This window comes from Loxodonta africana, chromosome 5 (genome assembly GCF_030014295.1).
Source record: "Loxodonta africana isolate mLoxAfr1 chromosome 5, mLoxAfr1.hap2, whole genome shotgun sequence".
In the NCBI taxonomy this organism is placed as follows: domain Eukaryota; kingdom Metazoa; phylum Chordata; class Mammalia; order Proboscidea; family Elephantidae; genus Loxodonta; species Loxodonta africana.
Window position 1 is genome coordinate 161,431,794 of NC_087346.1, and position 20,462 is coordinate 161,452,255.

Consider the following 20,462-nt stretch of genomic DNA (forward strand, 5'->3'; position numbering starts at 1 on the left):
CAGGGGTACCTGGGAAGGAAGATGTGGCAATCTACTTCGGAAAATCAGCGACTGACAATGCTACAGAGCACAGTTCTACTCTGGCACACACGGGGTCCCCGTGAGTCGGTGTCAGCTCCATGGCAACTGATTGTGTTTTGGGGCACGGGGGATGTTTTCCCACCCCACAGCTCTCCAGCAGGAGGGCTGTAAGCACAAGCTGCTGCTTCTCGGGTCAGGGCACATCTGTGAGTCCCCACCTCTCCTGATTATGGAAGCGAGGCTCTGGCACTCAGCCACCCAGGGCTGGAAACCGGAGGTGAAGCAGAGAACAAGGACTCCCGTCAATATCCTCACAGACGGCGACCAGCATGGCCCATGCTCCTTACCCACCGGGGTATGTTCACCACTCAGGAGGCGCACAAACCAAGGCCTAGGAGCCCTGCCACAGCCCGGAGACGTGTCCCTGAATGACACCAGCCGGGGCAGCTTGGAGGCTTCTGGAAGCTTTTCCCAGGGGCTGCCCTCAGGGAAGGGCCTTGGCTCCGGCTGTGCCTGAGGGTTGGAGACTGGCCTCTAGGCCCAGCTCTACTGCCCTGGGCCTCGGTTCTCCCATCTGTAAAATGGACAGCCAGGCTCTAAGATGCCTCAGGACTCCAAAGTTCCCTGATCACAACTTGGTGGTTCTTCATGTCTCGCAGCTGGGATTGTCGTGGCACACCGGAAGATGCCAACAGATTCCAATCACTGCTAAGGCGGCATGACCACAGGTACCTCTGTCCCCTGAGCCACAGCCCCCTTGCAGGTACCCAGACAGCCTCCCGCCTGCCATGTCAGATGCCTCCGGAGTCCAGGGGGCATTCGTTCCACGGAGCATGCCACCCCCCTTCCCCACTGCTGTCCTTCATCCCACGGCTCAGGGCTCTTGTGGGCAGGAGCACCACAGACGGCACAGGCGCCAGGAGGGGCCCACCACACCACGGGCTCAATGGCAGGTGGGGCGCAGGCCACAGGCTCTTTACTCACGTGAAGTCTGTGGACGTGGGGTGGCTGCCCAGATGACACGGGATAAAAGCTGGGGTGCAGGGGGGCTGCAGTGGCCGCGCCCATGTGAGCTGTGACAGCTCTGCCAGCTTTTCCAGCGGACACCACACAGCCCCAAGAGGCACCTTATGGGGCCCAGGGCGTAGGACAGGTGGGCGGGCAACGGTGACTCCCTCCAACGACAAAGCCAGCACACCTGGAGGGAGAACGCTGCTTGACCCGCTTCCACCTCTGCCTCTGCCTTCTGCAGGGCCCTGCTCCGGATCCCCTCGGCTCCCTCTAACAGCTCTCAGTCTGTACGGAGGCCAGGAACCACGTCCGCTCTGTGTGGTCCTGGGCTGGGCACGTGGATCTGGCCTGGCCAACAGAGCATCTCATCCCTCAGGCCAACGTGATGGCATCAGGTGGGCACCTGACCCACGTTGCCAATGGTCTCAGTTCTGGACCTCTGTGGGAACCACTGGCAAATAGCAGCACTCTTCAGCGCAGTTTCCACATGAGACTCATGGACCCACAAGGACTCCTGACCCAGGGAGGGTCACCTAAGAAGGCAGTCAACACACAAGGAGGGCCAGACACAGCTCAGAGACTGAGGGAACAAGCCTGGGGCTACCCTGAGGGCACCTGGAGCCAGCCAGGCCTGAAGCTGGATTCCTGGACTCTGTGGTCTGTGAGCCTATGGGCTCCACTTTCTCACTGAGGCTGGCTGGAAGTGGATTTCGTGACTGTAACAAAGGGTCCTGCCTAACACACACCCTCCTTTGCACAGCATTGCAGGTGACTTGGAAGCAAGACAGGAAATGGGAGTCCCACCTTGTTGTGTTGTGGTGTTAGGTGCCATCAGGTCAATTCCGACTCATAGGGACCCTATGCACAACAGAATGAAACACTGCCAGGTCCTGCACCATCCTCACAATTGTTGCCATGCTCGAGCCCATTGCTGCAGCCACTGTGTCAATCCATCTCATTGAGGGTCTTCCTCTTTTCCGCTGACCCTCTACTTTACCAAGAATGACGTCCTTCTCCTGGGACTGATCTCTCCTGACAACATGTCCAAAGTATGTGAGACATACTCTTGCCATCCTTGCTTCTAAGGAGCATTCTGGTTGTACTTCTTCTAAGACGGATTTGTTCGTTCTTTTGGCAGTCAGTTGTATATTCAATATTCTTCACCAACACCACAGTTCAAAGGCGTCAACTCTTCTTCTGTCTTCCTTATTCCTTGTCCAGCTTTCACATACATATGATGTGATTGAAAATACCATGGCTTGGGCCAGGTGCACCTTAGTCTTCAGGGTGACATCTTTGCTCTTCAACACTTTGAAGAGGTCCTTTGCAGCAGATTTGCCCAATGCAATGCATCTTTTGATTTCTTGACTGCTGCTTCCATGGCTGTTGATTGTGGATCCAAGTCAAATGAAATCCTTGACAACTTCAATCTTTTCTCCGTTTATCATGATGTTGCTCATTCGTCTAGTTGTGAGGATTTTTGTTTTACTTATCTTGAGGTACAATCCATACTGAAGGCTGTGGTCTTTGATCTTCATTAGTAAGTGCTTCAAGTCCTCTTCACTTTCAGCAAGGAAGGTTGTGTCATCTGCATAACACAGTTTGTTAATGAGTCTTCCTCCAATCCTGATGCCCCGTTCTTCTTCATATAGTCCAGCTTCTCGGATTATTTGCTCAGCATAGAGATTGAATAGGTATGGTGAAAGAATACAACCCTGATGCACGCCTTTCCTGACTTTAAACCATGCAGTATCCCCTTGTTCTGTTTGAACGGCTGCCTCTTGATCTATGTAAAGGTTCCTCATGAGCACGATTAAGTGTTCTGGAATTCCCATTCTTTGCAATGTTATCCCTTATCTGTTATGATCCACACAGTCAAATGCCTTTGCATAATCAATAAAACACAGGTAAACATCCTTCTGGTATTGTCTGCTTTCAGCCAGGATCCATCTGACATCAGCAATGATATCCCTGGTTCCACGTCCTCTTCTGAAACCGGCCTGAATTTCTGGCAGTTCCCTGTCGATATCCTGCTGCCGCTGCTTTTGAATGATCTTCTGCAAAATTTTGCTTGTGTGTGATAGTAATGATATTGTTCTATAGTTTCCACATTTGGTTGGATCACCTCTTTTGGGAATCAGCATAAATATGAATTTCTTCCAGTTGGCTGGCCAGGTAGCTGCCTTCCAATTTCTTGGCATAGACGAGTGAGCACTTCCAGACCTGCATCCGTTTCTGGAAACATCTCAGTTGGTATTCCGTCAGTTCCTGGAGCCTCGTTTTCCACCAAGGCCTTCACTGCCGCCTGGACCTCTTCCTTAGTACTATTGGTTCTTGATCATATGTTACCTTCTGAAATGGCTGAATGTCGACCAACTCTTTCTGGTAGAGTGACTCTGTGTATTCCTTCCATCTTCTTTTGATGCTTCCTGCATCGTTTAGTATTTTCCCCATAGAATCCTTCAGTACCTTAACTCAAGGCTTGAATTTTTTCTTTAGTTCTTTAAGCTCGAGAAATGCTTAGCATGTTCTTCCCTTTTGGTTTTCTATCTCCAGGTCTTTGCTCATGTCATCATGGTACTTTCCTTTGTCATCTTGAGCTGCCCTTTGAAATCTTCTGTTCAGTTCTTTTACGTCATCATTTTTTCCTTTTGCTTTAGCTACTCGATGTTCAAGAGCAAGTTTCAGAGTCTCTTCTGACATCCATTTTGGTCTTTTCTTTCTCTCCTGTCTGTTTAACAACCTCTTGCTTTCTTCATGGATGATGTCCTTGATGTCATTCCACAATTCATCTGGTCTTCGGTCAATAGTGTTCAACACATCAAATCTATTCTTGAGATGGTCTCTAAATTCAGATAGGATATACTCAAGGTCGTACTTTGGCTCTCGTGGATTTGTTCTCATTTTCTTCAGTTTCAACTTGAACTTACATATGAGTAATTGATGGTCTGTTCCACAGTTGGCCCCTGGCCTTGTTCTGACCGATGATATTGAGCTTTTCCATCATCTCTGTCCACAGACAGAGTTGATTTGATTCCTGCGTATTACATCTGGCAAGGCCCATGTGTACAGTCACAGCTTATGTTGGTAAAAAAAGGTATTTGGAATGAAGAAGTCATTGGTCTTGCAAAATTCAATCATAGGATCTCTGGCATCATTTCTATGGCCAAGGCCGTATTTTCTAACTACCGATCCTTCTTTGTTTCCAACTTTCGCATTCCAATCACCAGGAATTATCAATGCATCCTGACTGCACGTTCGATCAATTTCAGACTGCAGAAATTGGTAAAAATCTTCAATTTCTTCATCTTTGGCCTTAGTGGTTGGTACGTAAATTTGAATAATAGTCGTATTAACTGGTCTTCTTTGTAGGCATGTGGATATTATCCTATCACTGACAGCTTTGTACTTCAGGATAAATCTTGGAATTTTTTTTTTACAATGAATGCAACGCCATTCCTCTTCAATTTGTTGTTCCCGGCATAGTAGACTATAAGATTGCCTGATTCAAAATGGCCAATACCCCATCTAAGATGCATCAACTGGTCTCAACCCACCTGGATCAAAGGAGAATGAAGAACACCAAGGTCACACAATAACTATGAGCCCAAGAGACAGAAAGGGCCACATGAACCAGAGACTTACATCATTCTGAGACCAGAAGAACTAGATGGTGCCCGGCCACAACCAATGACTGCCCTGACAAGAAGCACAACAGAGAACCTCTGAGGGAGCAGGAGATCAGTGGGACGCAGACCCCAAATTCTCATAAAAAGACCAGACTTAATGGTCTGACTGAGACTAGAGGAATCCCAGCGGTCATGGTCCCCAAACCTTCTGTTGGCCCAGGACAGGAACCATTCCCGAAGACAACTCATGCTGACGAAGAGTGAGCTACTTGTATTAGGTGGACACTTGAGACTGTGTTGGCATCTCCTGTCTAGAGGGGAGATAGGAGAGTAGAGAGGGTTAGAAACTGGCAAAATTGTCACGAAAGGAGAGACTGGAAGGAGGGAGCGGGCTGACTCATTAGGGGGAGAGTATGGAGTAAGGTGTATATAAGCTTATATGTGACAGACTGACTTGATTTGTAAACTTTCACTTAAAGCACAATAAAAACTATTTTTTAAAAAACTGGCCAATACCAGTCCATTTCAGCTCACTAATGCCTAGGATATCGATGTTGATGCGTTCCATTTCTTTTTTGACAATTTCCAATTTTCCTAGATTCATACTTCGTACATTCCAGGTTCTGATTATTAATAGATGTTTGCAGCTGTTTCTTCTCATTTTGAGTTGTGCCACATCAGCAAATGAAGGTCCCGAAAGTTTGACTCCATCCACGTCATTAAGGTCGACTCTACTTTGAGGAGGCAGCTCTTCCCCAGTCATCTACTGAGTGCCTTCCAACCTGGGGGGCTCATCTTCAGACAATGTTCCACTGCTATTCATAAGGTTTTCACTGGCTAATGCTTTTCAGAAGTAGACTGCTGGGTCCTTCTTCCTAGTCTGTCTTAGTCCCCGCCCTTAAGTAGCGTCAATCTAACTGGGAGGAGCCAACTAATCAAAGCCCAGCCAGGTGGGACCTCATCCTGAAACTTGTGGTGTAGACGTTAACTCCTGATAGGCGCTGGTAAGAGAGGAAGGTCTTGGTGGGCAAATGGTGGGGGTCAGTGCTGTGGACTGAATTGTGTCCCCCTGTAAAAATGGGGTAGTGTGGGGTGTCAGGCCTCTTCGTCTAACTTCATGAGGAGGGAGGAGAATCATTACCAGCATCGACAGCCAAGGCTGGTTCCCATGAGGCAGAGGTCAGACCGTCTCCTCTCCAAACCTTGACCCTTTAAGCAATTCTGACACCAGCCGGCCCTCCCACGGCACTTCCTACTTCTCTGCTGGGTTTGGTAATTCATCGCAATGGCCACACAGAACTCACAGGTCATACTCACAGTTAAGGGGTTTATTAGAGAAGTAACAAGTCACAATTCAGGATCAGGAATGGCTCAGAACACAGTTCTTCCATCAGGACAGCCTCTTCTGAACCATGCCCACAGGCAGGCTTCTCTCTGGCCTTCGGTCCCTCGGCCTGGCCTCTGTCCTGCTTGGGCAAACATTACGAAGCTCTTTAGCTCTGCCAATAAGTGCCCAGAGACTCCGCACTGTGTGAATCGGCAAGCCTAGCTCCCGCCCAGAGGTGCTCAGCTCTCGCACTCTGTGGATTGGTGTACTCACTGTATGCACCTCGCTCCATAGGCCGGGAAGTCCACTGCACTGTCTTGGCTCAGCCTCCTGGTTCTGCTGCTGCCATTTCTCTGTCACTGCTTCTAGCCATCCTGTACCATCTCCAGCGTTACAGCTCTCTCTCTCTGTCTCTCTGTCTCGTGGGTCTAGGAGGTTCTCAGTGCAGGGACCTGGGTCCAAAGGATGCATTCCACTCCCAGCTCTTCTTGGTAGTGGCGAGGCCCCCCTTGCTCTGAGATTGGCCTTTTTTTTTTAAGTCTAGTGGGATGACAAAACTGCCTAATCCTCTCATTAGAGTTCCATACACCTTATTTGCATGGTCCCACCCCTGCAGGGTTCCATGCCCCTTATTCATTCGCATCCTTAGCAGTCTGTCCAATCCCCTTGGTGGGTCACAAACACCATATTTTCATAGTCCCACCCAATCATTTTGTGGGAGTCACAAAGCCTATGGCTAAAAGGACCATATTAAGTAATTCACTGCACCACACCCCTAAATGTGTGTTGAAGCCCTGGCCCTACCTGTGAATGTGGTCCTGTTTGGACAGCGGGTTTTCTTTGTTATCATGTTAATGAGGTCTTACCGGAGTAGGGTGAGTCCTAAAGCTAATAATTTCCAAATTATAAAAACAGCAGAATAGACAGAGACACAAACAGGGGAAAGACAGATGCCCTATAAAGACAGACAGACACAGCAGACGAGTCCACAAGCCCAGGAATACCAGGGATTGCCACCGCTACTAGAAGCTGAAACAGACAAGGAAGGGTCTCCCTCAAAGCCACGTCCTGAATTCAGACTCCCAGCCTCCAGAACTGTGGGAAAATAGATTCCTGTTCTTCAAAACCACGCACTCGTGATACTGTTTTGTTACGGCAGGCTAGGAGACTCAGACAGCCGGCTTCCAGGAGGGCAAAGTCCCTGAAAGGTATTTCTTCTGGGGCACTTGTTGTGCTGTGCCCCATCTCTTCTTTTGACAAGAACTCCTGCCCCAGACTGGTTGGCAGAAACCGGGCAGGGAGGCCATGGGCACTCAGGTCACCAAAGGGGGTTCACCCCAAAGGTTACAGGAGCATTCTTGATAGAATTACGCAGCAATGGACCCCAGATTACACGCATTATCTACTTTCACTACAAGAAGGAAATTCCCACTAACTTTCCCCAAGTGGAGAGAGAACAAAGGGGATTAGGGATGACCTGGCAGTCTTAGCTCTCGCTCAGCCCCTCTCTGGACGGTGGCTCCACCTTGCTGCACGCACATCCCTCTTAGGGGTCAGCTGGGTGTTTACATCGTGATGGCATTTCGGGTGGACAACGTGCGTCTTTAAAAAGGCACAGTCTGAAAGCCGGGACACAAATAGACACGTGGACACCAGAGTTCATCGCAGCAGTATTCACAATAGTCAAGGGGGGAAACAACCCAGACACCCATCAACAATGAATGGATACACAGAATGTGCTAAATCCCCACAGTGGAATACCATTTATCCATGAACAAAGTCCCGATGCACGCTACCCCACGGACAAACCTCAAAAACATCACACTGAGTGAAGTAAGCCAGATGCAAAAGGACAAATGCTGTATGATCCCACGTACGTGAACTATCTGGAGCAGGCAAATGCACAGAGAAAGTAGATCAGGGGTTACCAGGGCTGCGGGAATGGGGAATAAAAAAATGGCGAATTTAATCAATGTCACTGAATTGTAAAATCGTTCAAATGTTTTGTTAAAATATTTCACCACGATAAATATTTTCAAAGGCATCGTGACAAGCATTAAGGAAGTGACCATCCCAGCTGCTGTGCTCCCTGGAGGCCAGGTCCTGGAGAAGCCGGCCCCATCTCCTCCCAGCCCCAGGCAGCCCACGTCCCAGCTTTGGGGTTTCTGCTCCACCTCGGGCGAGATGGGAAGACATTTCGGTGAGCATTCCAGACCACAGTCCCAGCCGGACACTTGGGAAACCCCAGATGTGGGCCAGAAAGGCCATCCTGGGAACACGGCCATGGAGCCGTTGCTGCAGGGAAGGCCTCTGGGTTTGGTTGTTTCAGTGGGCAATTCAGGAAACGGGAAGAGAACCATACAAACCCCTACAGAAGAGGGGAGACCCCAGTTTGTGCCACCCGGGCTGTGTTCCCCAGGACTGGAGACACTTAATGGCCTCGGACACGCCATACCCATCTGTGGAGCTGGGAGGGGGTCCGGTCAGCCCCTGTGTAGACAAGGAAACGGCCCAGAGGCTGGGGAGCCACCCCCATCAGAGGTGAAGGTAGAGCATCTGAGTTCCCCACCTCCAGGAGCCTGACTCCGATTGACTCCCCATCCCCAGCCTGGTGGCCCGGGCCACAGGTGGTGGGCTGGGGTGTGCTCCAAGGGGACCACACGGTGAATCCCTCAAGCCTCTAAGTCACAGAAGCCTGGGGAGCTGGGCCAGGGGGCTCAATCATCCAGCCACAGCCTCCCAAAATGGCACCTTTTCAACCTTTTCTATTTTTTTAATTAACTAAATCCCACAGTCCTCATGAGGGCTCGCTTTCTGTTGTACATCCTGTGGGCTTTGACAAGTGCATTGTGTCACGTGTCCACTGTCACGTGTCTACCATGACAGCGTTGTGCAGAATAGTCTCACTGCCCTGAACATGCCGTGCTCCACTGTCTACCCCCACCGCCCTTCCTCTGAGCCCCACAGCCCTGACCCATTCACTGCCCCGAACACACCCATGCCCCACTGTCTGCCCCCACTTCCCCATAACTCTGAGCCCCACAGCCCTGATCCGTTCAGTGCCCTGAACACGCCCCATGCTCCATTATCCATTCTCTGCACACCAGCCCCCCCACACACCTCTGAGCCCCACAGCCCTGATCCGTTCACAGCCTCCAGTTTTGCCTTTTCCAGAATGCCCTATAGTTGGGGTCGCACACTGTGCAGCCATTGCAGGCTGGCCTCTCGCTTAGCGACGTTCACTTTGTAAGGTTCCTCTGTGTCTTTCTGTGGCGTGATAGCAGGGGCTGGGGACATGGGTACGGTAAGACTGTCCCCTCTCCCACCCCAATAGCCATGCCCCACAGTGCCCCCTGCTGGCTCCTGGGGCCCTGGCAAAGGACTCAAGGGCCATGAACTTAAGGGAAAACAATGATCCAGCCATTTTCACCAGCCCCCACTGAAACCTGGCGCGTCCTTCATTGTGGGGCAGGTGACGGGTGGCCTTCATCAAGTCACTACCTGGGATTAGGTAACCCGCAGGAGTCACAGGATTCCCGCGTCATGCTGCAGTCACTGCTGGCCTCAAATATCCCAGCATCAAGGGTACGGCAGTTCTCAACCCTGCTGCCAGCTCTTGGGGTCCCTGGTGACGCAAACAGGGAACGCGCCCAGCTGCTAACTGAAAGACTGGCAGTTCAAGTCCACCCAGAGGTGCCGCGGAAGAAAGGCCCGGCAGCCTACTTCTGAAATGCCACAGCCACTGGGAGCCCTGTGGGGGACAGTCCTGCCCTGACACACGGGGTCGACCCGGCTGCAGCCGCCCGGCGGTTTGCCAGCGCTCACCGGTGCATCATGAGAGGAACTGGTTTTAACATTTTGACGACACCACTGCCATAGAGCTGGTTCCTTTTAACCCTGTACATTCTGTTTTGTTTTACGCTACTTATCAAAGCCTCATTCTGAGAAAGCTCCACAGGCTTCCTCAGACTGGGGGGTACAGACAGTGACAACAGCCCCGTGCCAGGTGGGGGATCCTCGGAGCCGGAAGCCCCTCACGTGGTCCAAAGCCACCCTAACCCCAGCCAGGCACACAGCACCCCTCAGATCACGCCTCAGGGAGGAGACCACACAGCAGGAATCCAAATAAATGCCAGGAGCCCCACTCAACGGTCAAATGATCAGTGGAAAACAGCCTAGAGAGGGGTTAAACGCATCGGCGGGAGCAAACGGAGAAAAACACAGGATTTTCTACTGAGTGTTTCATTTCTAAGGTCCCCGGGTGGCGCAAACTGTTTGCATTTATCTGTTAACTGGAAGGTTGTCAGTTCAAACCCACCCAGTGGGGCTGTGGAAGAAAGGCGTGGCAACCTGCTTCTGTAAAGATTACAGCCTAGAAAACCCTACAGAGCAGTTCTGCTCTGCACACAGGGCCTGCCATGAGTTGGGGTCAACCCAACAGTGATCATCTTGGCTTGGTTTTTGCTTTATTCCTACGGAGTACAATAGCAAGAAGCTGAGCCACGGGAGCCCCAAAGTGGGGAGAGGGGAGACGCATCCCCTGAAATGAAGATCACAAGGCTGGAGGGGGCACCGCTCTGGGATGGGCCTCCAGGTGACTCCTCCCACCCTCAACTGGGGTTGGAAGCCCAGCTGCTTCTGACCTTCCCACATGGACAGGCCCAGGGCTCCTGGGCTCTGAGCCATAGCCCTCCCTTGGGTCCCATGTGGTGGAATCCAGGGGTGTCCAAACAAACAGGAATCCCAGGGCGCCTCACATGACATACTCTGACCTGAGTCCTCCCTGGAAACAGGGTCGCCTCTAACAGTACCCCTAGTGCTCCTTCAAGACCCCAGCAGTACCCCAATGCCCACTGCAGCGCTGTTCCCAAGAGCCAAGAGGAGACACAAGCTGAGTGTCCATCAACACGATGGACAAACACAACGTGGTCCATCCACACAACGTGGTCCGTCCACACAACAGAATATCACTTAGCCACAAAGAGACAAAGTCCTAATACACGCCACGACACGATGAACCTTGAAGACACTGCTACATGAAAGAAGCCAGACACAAAGGACCGTGTCTCTTGTGATCTCACTTACATGAAATACCCAGAAAACACAAATACACAGAGACAGAAAGTACATTTGTGGTGACCAGGGCCTGGAGGGAGCCGGAGTTTGTTTGGGGTGATGGATGTAATTAACGTCACTGAATCGTGTATGCGAAGGATGTTGAAACTGCAAATGTTCTGTTACATATGTATCCACCACAATGAAGAAAAATGCTTAAAATGGCCAACTTTTTGTTAAAAGTATTTTACCACAGTTAAAGAAAAGAAAAAACCCAGGCGGGGATTTCTTTGGGGACTGCAGCTGACCAGCAAGACTCAGGCACAAGGACAGCGATTCCTGCTGACTTAAGGACTCAGCTTCAAGCATGAAGGGGTTCAAATCACTTGAGGACCCTCCGAGCTGTGTGGCTTCAAGCAAGTCCCCTGACAACCCGGAACCTTGCTTCTCTTATCTGTAAGATGGAAACAGCAGCGGCATCCTGGCTGACATTACCACCGACCGGGAATTCCAGAACACTCCGTTGGTACTGGCTGAGAATACTGAATACACCGTGGACTGCCAGAAGAATGAACACATCAGTCTTAGAAGAAATACAACCAGAACGCTCCTTAGAAGCGAGGGCGGGGAGGCTTCGGCTGGCTTACTTTGGATATGTCATCAGGAAAGACCAAACGCCCAAAAAGGACACTATGGCTGGTAAAGGAGAGGGTCAGTGAAAACGAAGGACACCCTCCATGAGATGGACTGACACAACAGGCACGACAATGGGCTCAAAGAAACCACGGATCGCGAAGATGGTGCAGGACCGAGCAGCGTCTCCCTCCGTTATATAGCAGGTCGCCGTGAGTCCGCTCGACGGCAGCACTGTTTCAAGGACTGAACGAGGTCCCTGTGCTCCATGCTGGGCACAGCAGGGCACTTTCACGGGGCCACAGTCATGAACCTCATTATTCCTGCCCGGGGGCGCTCTGAGAATAATGAGAAATTATTACGATAAAATAAAGGTGCACCAGAAGCAGGCGCTGCGAGGTGGTCCTCCCGGCTCGGGAGACGGTATCTCTCCTTCTGAGGCTCTAGAAACTTGCACGGTGCGGAAACCTCACGAAGACCCTTTCTGGATTACAATGATCGGAATAGAAGCAGCTCACTCTGCCTGACTCTTGCTCGCTTTAATTTGAACTTAATTTATCTCCAGGCATCAGAAACGGCCATGTGCCCGGCACAAGTCAGGGTGAGCTCCGCGGTGCAGGATGTGATCGCTTCTGCAAGAAAATTACAAAGGAAGGAGAGTGCTGTTATTTTAAGATCTCCTAGCTGGGTGAGAAGAAACTAATTAAATGGTCGTAATTTTCTGTGCAAATACAGTAAGTGACTGCTACAGAAATGCAAAATAAGAGGGAACTTTTCTACCGCAAAAGAACATCAGAGTTTCTTCTTTTTCTGTTCTCCAGTGAGAGCTTGTACTGAAATATCCCATTAAATTTTTAAAGCTACAAATTGAGCTCCATCAGAGTGGAGGTGATGAGCCCAGGAATGCTGAGCGAAATGCCCGAATCAGGAGGCTCAAGAGGAAAGGCTGTTGTCTGCCCACTGCCAGCTCAGGAGGCTGAGAGCAACTTGCAAACGTTGACGCAGCCTGTGGAGGGTGGTCTGCACTCGTGGGACTCCCGTGGGAGACTCAGGCGGGGGAGCAGCCATCGCTAACGCCACAGTCCCCTGGGGTGGAACTGAGAGGCTGCCGGGCCAGGGCTTGTCTGGGTGTGGTTGTGGTTGTGGTTGCTGTTGGGTGCTGCCGAGTTAATTCCCACTCACAGCGACCGCATGTGACAGAGAAGAACTGTCCCACAGGGTTTCCTAGGCTGGAATCTTTACTGGAGCAGATTACCAGGTCTTCTCTCCCACAGAGCTGCCGATGGGTTCGAACCGCTGACCTTTCCGTTAACAGCCGAGCATTTAATCTTTGTACCACCAGGGCTCCTGTTGTTGTTAGTTGCAGTCAAGTCAGCTCCAGCTCACACCACCCACGTACAACAGAACGGAAAGTTGCCCAGTCCTGTGCCGTCGTCGCCGGGATGTTTGAGTCCACTGTTGTAGCCACTGCCATCAGTCCATCTCACAGAGGGCCTCCTTCGCTGTTTCTGACCCTCCACTTTACCAAAAACGATGTCCGTTTCTAGGGACTGGTCTTTCCTGATGATGTGTCCAAAGTAAGTGAGCCCAAGTCTCACCATCCTGGTTCTGAGGAGCACGCCGGTGTCTGCGGGGCTCCTTTTATGTCCAGGACCAGGCTCTCACCAGAACAAAGCCTACAGAAGCAGGGTGTGGCCCACGCAGAAGGTCTTCCCCTTCTGAGCGCTGTGGGTGGGGGCCTGGCCGGCCTAGGGTGAGAGCATGGTCCTGCTCCTGGCACCTCCGAACAGTGGGAGGAAGCTGGCCCAGAGCAGGGGCTCCCACACCACACAAAATGCAAACAGTGAGCGTCCAAGCTCTGGAACTGGAGGGTGGGGACCGAACAAGCCATTTATAAGAACCCATAAATAATTCATTCTTTGGAGCCTGAAAAAAGGACAAGGAGGCCCCCAAACAGAGGGCAATTTACAAGCTCCTGCAGGGTCTCTCCCGAAGCCGGAAATGGCCCCGGGACCCTCTACGTTATTCCAGCTTATTTTCAACTGTGCCAGCCCAGCACTCCCCGGCCCCATCCTCCCGGCTCGGACTAACTCTGAAAAACAGCTGTCATAAACTAACGGCAGCTTTGAGAGGGCCTGGCCAGGCCGGCTGGCATTGCAGTCTGGGGCGAGCCGAAGACCGAGGTTAATTTATGGCCCCTTTGAAACACTCCCAGGGAAGCTGGTGCAACTACAAAGTAAAGAGCCTCTTCATCAAAGCAAAAGTGGGCATGAGCTGTCCAGGAGCCTTCTTCCAGGGCTGCCCTGACACCTTCAGCCAGGCCTCTAGATGGACACATGCGTCCATTCTCCACCCACAGCGCCCCGAGCCCCTCCCTCGGCCTTGCCTTCCCACCCTCCAGCCTCCTCTCACCCCCAGTGACGCCTACTCACCCTTCAGGTCTCAGCTCCATCATCACCTCCTCCGGGAAGCCAGATCAAATCCCCCAGGGCAGATTCTCACTGCCCCGGACATACCCCGCTACAGCTCTGTGAGGATGTTTCCAGGTGGGCAGAGGCCACCTTTGTGTTTGCACCCCAGGTCCTCACATGTTTCCAGGTGGGCAGAGGCCACCTTTGTGTTTGCACCCCAGGTCCTCACACGTGGCACACAGAGTCGGTGCTCACTCAATGTTTTTGTTGTGGCTGCCAAGTCAGCTCCAGCTCACGGCGACCCTGTGCACAACGGAAGGAAACGCTGCCGGCTGGGCGCCACCTTCGCGATCGTCGGTCTGCTCGAGACCATTGTTGCAGCCACTGTGTGTCTGAGTGCCTTCCAGCCTGGGGGGCTCCTCTTCCAGCACTCTGTCAGGCAACATTCTGTTGTGATCATAGGGTTGTCATTGGCTGTTTTTCAGAAATGGATCGCCAGGCCTTTCTTCCTCGTCTGTCTTAGTCTGGAAGCTCTGCTGAAACCTGCCCACCATGGGTAGCCCTGTTGGTATTTGAAACACCGGTGGCAGAGCTCCCGGCATCTCAGCAACACACAGCCCCCACAGGACAAGAGATGAACGTTAGCAGAATGTACTGAATGAACTGGCCACCACACGGGGCGGAGTGGAATGACAGTTAGCCCCAGCGCCTCAGACCCAGAGGAGGACCAAAGGCCAGGGGCTTCCGCAATGAGCCCCAGCGGTGTCCTTTCGGTCCACGCCCACTGAAGGAGGCCTGTGAAATGGGCAAGCCACCAGGCAGGGATGGGGGCCAGGCATGGGGAGGGAGGCCCGGGTGCAAATGTCCACCCCCTACCAGGGGCCTCGAACTGCTGCAGCTGCCCCTATAAACCCACATGCCTGCACTCGGGGTCTCCGTACCAGTCCTCCACACCCCTGCAAACCCACCTGTCTGCACCTGTGGTCTCTGTACCAGTCCCCCGTGCATCTGCAAACCCCACCTCCCGGACCTGGCTCAAACGTCTCAGCCCCCACCCGCAACGTCCTTCTTGCCTCCCACATACTCATCCCACTTAGTCTTCAGGCCCAGCCCCAGTGCCACCACTGCCAGGCAGCCCCTCTTGGTTTCCCCTTGCACAGCACTCGTCCCCACATCCTAGCTGTTCACATCCACTTTCTCTCTCCCCTCTGAACGACTTAGAGCACTACCGCCGAGCTCTGGGGAGGAAATGTCGTGGAGACCCCTCTCCTGCCCTCAGGGACCTCGCCATCTGGCGTCACCATGACTAAAGCCCCACATACACAGAGGAGGGACCCTGGTGCTGGGGTCAAAGGAACGGACACAGACAGCTGCTCAGGGAGTCTTCGCCCAGAGAAGCCAGTTTCAGAAACTCCAATCGTGATCTATTGCTCTCTGGGTACAAAAGGTGGACAAATGGCCCGTCCCTCAAGAACAAGTGCAGAGTGTAGACCGTGCGCTCGAGAACAGGGGCAGAGTGTGGACCGTGTGCTCGAGAACAGGGGTGCAGTGTGGACAACGTGCTCAGAATTCTCTCCGCATGCAATGGCTTTCACATCCCCAACCCTGGGGCCCCACATGGAGCAGATGAGGAAACCAAGAGAGACAGAGACAGGAAGAAGAGGGGGAGAGAGTGAGGTGCTGCTCTGTCTGAGGACAGCTGACTGAGCTTGCCTGGCAACAGGACAGTCAGGAGCTAGCCGCCCCCCCCATCCAAGTCGGGCCCCAGCGCCAGGAGGGAAGGCACACAGGTGAACCAGCTTAAAATGAGTGCCGTCCTCACACCATTTCCCAGAAACAGTAAACTGGGGCACCATGACACACCCCTTTGGGTGACAGGGGCCCGAGACCCTGGCCAAGCCCAGCACACGGTCATGCCCCTCCACTCTCAATGCCCCTCTGCCCACTCTGAGGGCAGCTCCAGGCAGATCCACAGAGCGCAGAGTCGGCCCAAGGAAGCAATCATTCCACAAGACAATTCGCTTTCACAGCTCAACGCAGGACGCAGGACGCAGAGGCAGGGCTTGAACTCCAAGCAGGCCCCTCCCACCACGTCTCCACTGGAGCCAGAGAAGTGATGCTGACGCCGTGGGGCAAATGCACTGGCTGGTGTCTGCACCCGCGGCCCTGTGCCCCTTCCTGCTGGCACTCGGAAAGGCCACCCTAAAAAGGCTACCCCCTCACTGTCCCTTTGACCACATCTGCAGACCGGGTCTCTTGGGTTTCGCTACCTATTATGCAAAAAAAAAAGTGACGTGAAATGCTAAAAAAAGACCCTGCTCTGCAAAGCAGACTTCCTTAGCTTCTCTCTGGCTGTTGCTGTCAAATATGGTGCTTTTGCCGGGAGGTGACAGACATCAAGCCAAAATCCTGCCTGAGGTCTCTGGCCTGCAGCTGGAACTCAGGGATGGGGGCACAAAGCGCGTTTCTGAGACACTCATACCAAGAACTCAGAGCTGTGCGAGCTTCCCGCATCAGGAAAACAACGGTAAGAAGCGGCCTCACTCAGTGCAGTTGCAGCTTTCGCTTCCCCAAGGCACTGCTCCTGATCCCTGGAGCCAGGGGACGCAATTGAATCCGGGAGCCTCAGATTACCCATCCTGGGGGCTTTTCCAGAAGTCCGCATCCTCCCCTACACACCCCCAGAGAACCGGGCTATGGGGCAGGAGCAGGACGGGAGGTGCTCAAGCCCAAGGCTGGGCCAGCATCTCCACACCACAGCCTCCACCTGACCCACAGACACTGGCCTCTGGCCTCGCTAAAGTGAGGACCACCCTCCCTGCTCAGCCTCCTCTGTTCTGGCCTCCAGACTGCGGGTGAGCATCCCTCCTCTCTGGTCCACCCCATCCTTTGGAGGAAGTCCCAAGGGCACGGGATCCCCAAATATTCTTTCCCTGGGGGCTGCCTCAGTCTCGCTCTTCCCATGAACTGGGGCTCCCGAGGGATTTGCTGAGTGCCCGGCCTTCGCCCTGCCTCCCCAGTGGCAGAGAAGGTGTACCCTCAAAAGCCCTCATGGTTCCTGGAACTTCCTGCCCCACTAAAGAGAGGCCAGCACCCGCTGTATCTTCACAAGCCCACTCCTTTCTCCACAGTCACCCCCCCCAGCAGCCACTGCCCCCCAAGGGGCAGAGCAGGGGGATCCTCCAACAGCACTCCCATCCTCCGCCCCAAAGAGCTCCAGCTCCCTCCTCACACCCCTTCCAGGGAGGAAGGAGGAGAGACGGGTCAGGCTGGGGGCAGGCTGGGTGCCCGTCCTGAAGGTAGCAGGTCCCTGTGTCACATGTCATTCCTCCCATGAGGCTGAAATGACAAAGGGGCTGGAGGAGCTGTGGGGCCCATCACCTCAGCGGGGCGGGGTGGGGGGGTTACTTTTAATGTCTGTTTGTTCCCAGGAGTTACTGGCTCCTTTTGATCCCTGAGTCACAGTTGTGGCCCATGGGCCTTGCTTATTCATGGTATGGGGGGGGGCGGAGATTGGGCCCAGGCCTGGGTCCCCAGCAGCCAGCCGTGTGCCCTGAGGTCTAACCCCTCTCAAGATGCAGATGGGGAGTCCCGTTCTTCTAGGGAGGAGTCACCTGCTGTCTTCCAGAGGGCACCCTCAGCAGCTTCCTGGCTGCCCCCTGCCAGCCCCCAACCCTGCCCTTCTCTAGTGCAAATCCCCCCATCCCAAAGTCACCATCCTCCCCAAGATGGCCCAGGGTGTTGGATGGAGGTGGGGCTCTAGCACCCCTACCCTCTTCTCTCTCTGGCCAGCAGGCGCAACCTCGTTGGAACTTTGGGGAGCAGTGGTCACCAAGAAGGGGTGGGGGTCAGCAGCTGGGGGGGAACCTAGGGGGGGCGCTGGGTGGGAGGTTCTTCCATCCACAGAAATGCACCCTGGGGAACTGTAGGCTGGGGACCCACACTGTCTCCTCCCTGCAGCAGTCCCTCTCCCAAACCTGCAGAGCTCACAGTCACCTGGAGCTGACCACAGCCCACAGCCGGGATGAGCGAGGCTGAAGCTGGCCTGCGGGGGAGGAATATTTGGGGATCCTCATGCCCTGGGGACCACCACCAATGTTTGGGACTGACCGGAGTGGAAGGAGCCGCGCGGTGGTGCTCGCGGCTGTGATCCGCAGGCCCCAGCAGAGGTGGCCGGCTGGAGGGGTGGCGAACTTCCAGCTGGAGCGATGCCAAAGTTGCCGGGAAGGTGGGGGGAGGGCAGGCAGTTTACGGCGTGCAGGGGGTCCCGAGCGGGGGATGGGGGTGTGCATCCAGGGCTTCCGGGCCACACGAATGGAGCCCGGGAGAGGGGTGGCCCCAGAACCAAGGATTCCAGAATGTGTCGCGAGCTGACTGGGGAAGGCCCAGTGCCCGTGGAGGCGCCTCCAGCGGGGCCCCAGGTACACCACGGTGGGTAGGGTCCTGGAGCCCCAAATTTCGGAACGCGACGCCTAGCGGACCCGACGGAGTCTGGGAGCGCAGGAAGCGCAACACCGAGTTGCGGGGGGGGGCCCTAAAGGACCCAGAGGGCCCTGAGGTGGCCGGTCCCGAAACCTCTGGGGACCTCCTGTAACCTGAAACCCGGAGTTCAGTGGGGGTGCACCCGAGATGGCCCCTGTCCCGAAACCTGTGGGCAGGTCCCCAGGTGAGGCAGCGCTCACCCATCTGGGGACTCTTCCCGTGGAGCCGGTGGCCAGAGCCCATAAGGGGCGCCGGCGAGGTGGCTGCGTCCCGAAGTGGCCGGGGACACCGGGGTGACCGCGGGGGCCCGGAATGGGGTCCTGAGGTGTAGCGGGGCACGCGGGGGACTTACGCTGCTGTTCTCGCCGGTCCAGTGCACCATCGCCTGGTTGTGCGTCGCGTCCCCCTTGAGCACGAAAGACGTGCTGATGAGCGAGACCTGCGCCCGCGAAGCCGCCCCGGCCCCCGGCGCCGCCCGCGCGCGGCGCCCCCGGCCGGGACCCGGAGCCGGGCCGGGAACAGGAGCGGGAGCCGGGCCGGGACCCGGAGCCGGGCCGGGCTGCTCTGCGCCGGGCGGGCTGGGTGGCTGCCGGGCGAGGCGCGCGCGGGGCCCCGGGGCGCCGGGCTCGGGGGAGCGCCCAGCCGCCCAGCCGGCGACCAGCAGCAGGAGCAGCAGCAGCAGGAGCAGCTCCAGCGGCCGCGAGCGTGGCGGCGGCGGCGGCGGCGACGGCCAGGGGCGCGGGGAGCAGGCGGCCGGGCCCTGCGGGGCGCACGGGGGTCCCCGGGGCGCCATGGTCGCCGAGGGCGGCGGCGGCGAAGAGACGTCGGCCGGCGAGCGGAGGGCGCCGGGGAGCGCGAGCGAGCGCCGAGCGCGCAGAGAAAGGAGCGGGCGGGGAGGGCCCGGGAGGAGGGGACTCCGCGCCGCAGCCGCCGGGCGCGCACCGCCACCTGCCGGCCGCCCTCGCCAGCGCCGGGCCGACCCCGGTGCAGCCCCCCGCCGGCGGGCCCAGGTCCCTGCCCTGCCCTGGGGCGCTGCTGCACCCCCTGGGCACAGGTCCCAGTGCCCAGGCGTCTTCCTCCCTCCGGCCCTCTGCTTTCTTTCTGCCCTCCACCCTCCCTTCCTGCCAACTCCTTCTCTGGCCAGGCATAGACCCCAGCACCAGGTGTCAGGGGCCACCCGACTAGGTTCCTTCCCGGCGGGCGCAGGACCTGGTGAGAGACAGACCACAGCCAATGGACGCACTCATGTTCTGTTCGCGGCGGTGGAACCCATCCCACTAACGCGACCTCCTGTGCAGAGTAGAACTGCTCCATGGGGTTTTCAAGGCCGTGACCTTTCAGAAGCAGACCTCTCGGCCTTTTTTCTGTGAGGCCTCTGGGTGGGTTGGAACTGCCAACCTTTCAGCCAGTAGCGGAGCACTTGACCATTTGGGCACCAGGGTAACACTGCACTTACGGGGAAGTAATTACAGAGTAGTCAAGTGGGGAGGCCTCCTTTAAGTCCTCTGGAGAGGGGACTGAGCATGTGAGGTCAGAAGGGGCCTGTAGACAGAGCGACCGAGCGTGGTGAGGTCAGAGGGGACCTGTAGGCAGAGGGGGCCAAGCATGGTGAGGTCAGAGGGGACCTGTAGGCAGAGGGGGCCAAGCATGGTGAGGTCAGAGGGGACCTATAGGCAGAGGGGAGGGCAGTAGTGAGACCCTTGGGTCCCCAGCAGAGCCAACCTCTCCACAGCTATGCCTGCGGATCCAGTGTCAGGACTGGCAGGCTGTGGCCTTACTGCCCCATTAAGGGGTAGCCCCTGAGCACAAGGACAGCGGCCATGTGGCTGGAGCATGGGGGAAGGAGTCCTGGTCCAGGGCAGGGTCTGGCAGCCACAGGAAGAGTGTGGTAAC

At 55.1% G+C, this 20,462-nt stretch overlaps 1 protein-coding gene across 1 annotated transcript in view; it reads right to left on the reverse strand.

The window, feature by feature from the left end:
• SORCS2 (sortilin related VPS10 domain containing receptor 2) overlaps positions 1 to 19,362 on the reverse strand; it is a 565,855-nt gene extending 546,493 nt beyond the window's left edge. The window contains exon 1 of the mRNA XM_064286206.1: positions 18,922 to 19,362. Coding sequence (XP_064142276.1) covers positions 18,922 to 19,362 — 441 coding nt within the window. The remainder of the gene's footprint in view (positions 1 to 18,921) is intronic.
• Positions 19,363 to 20,462: the final 1,100 nt, after the last annotated feature.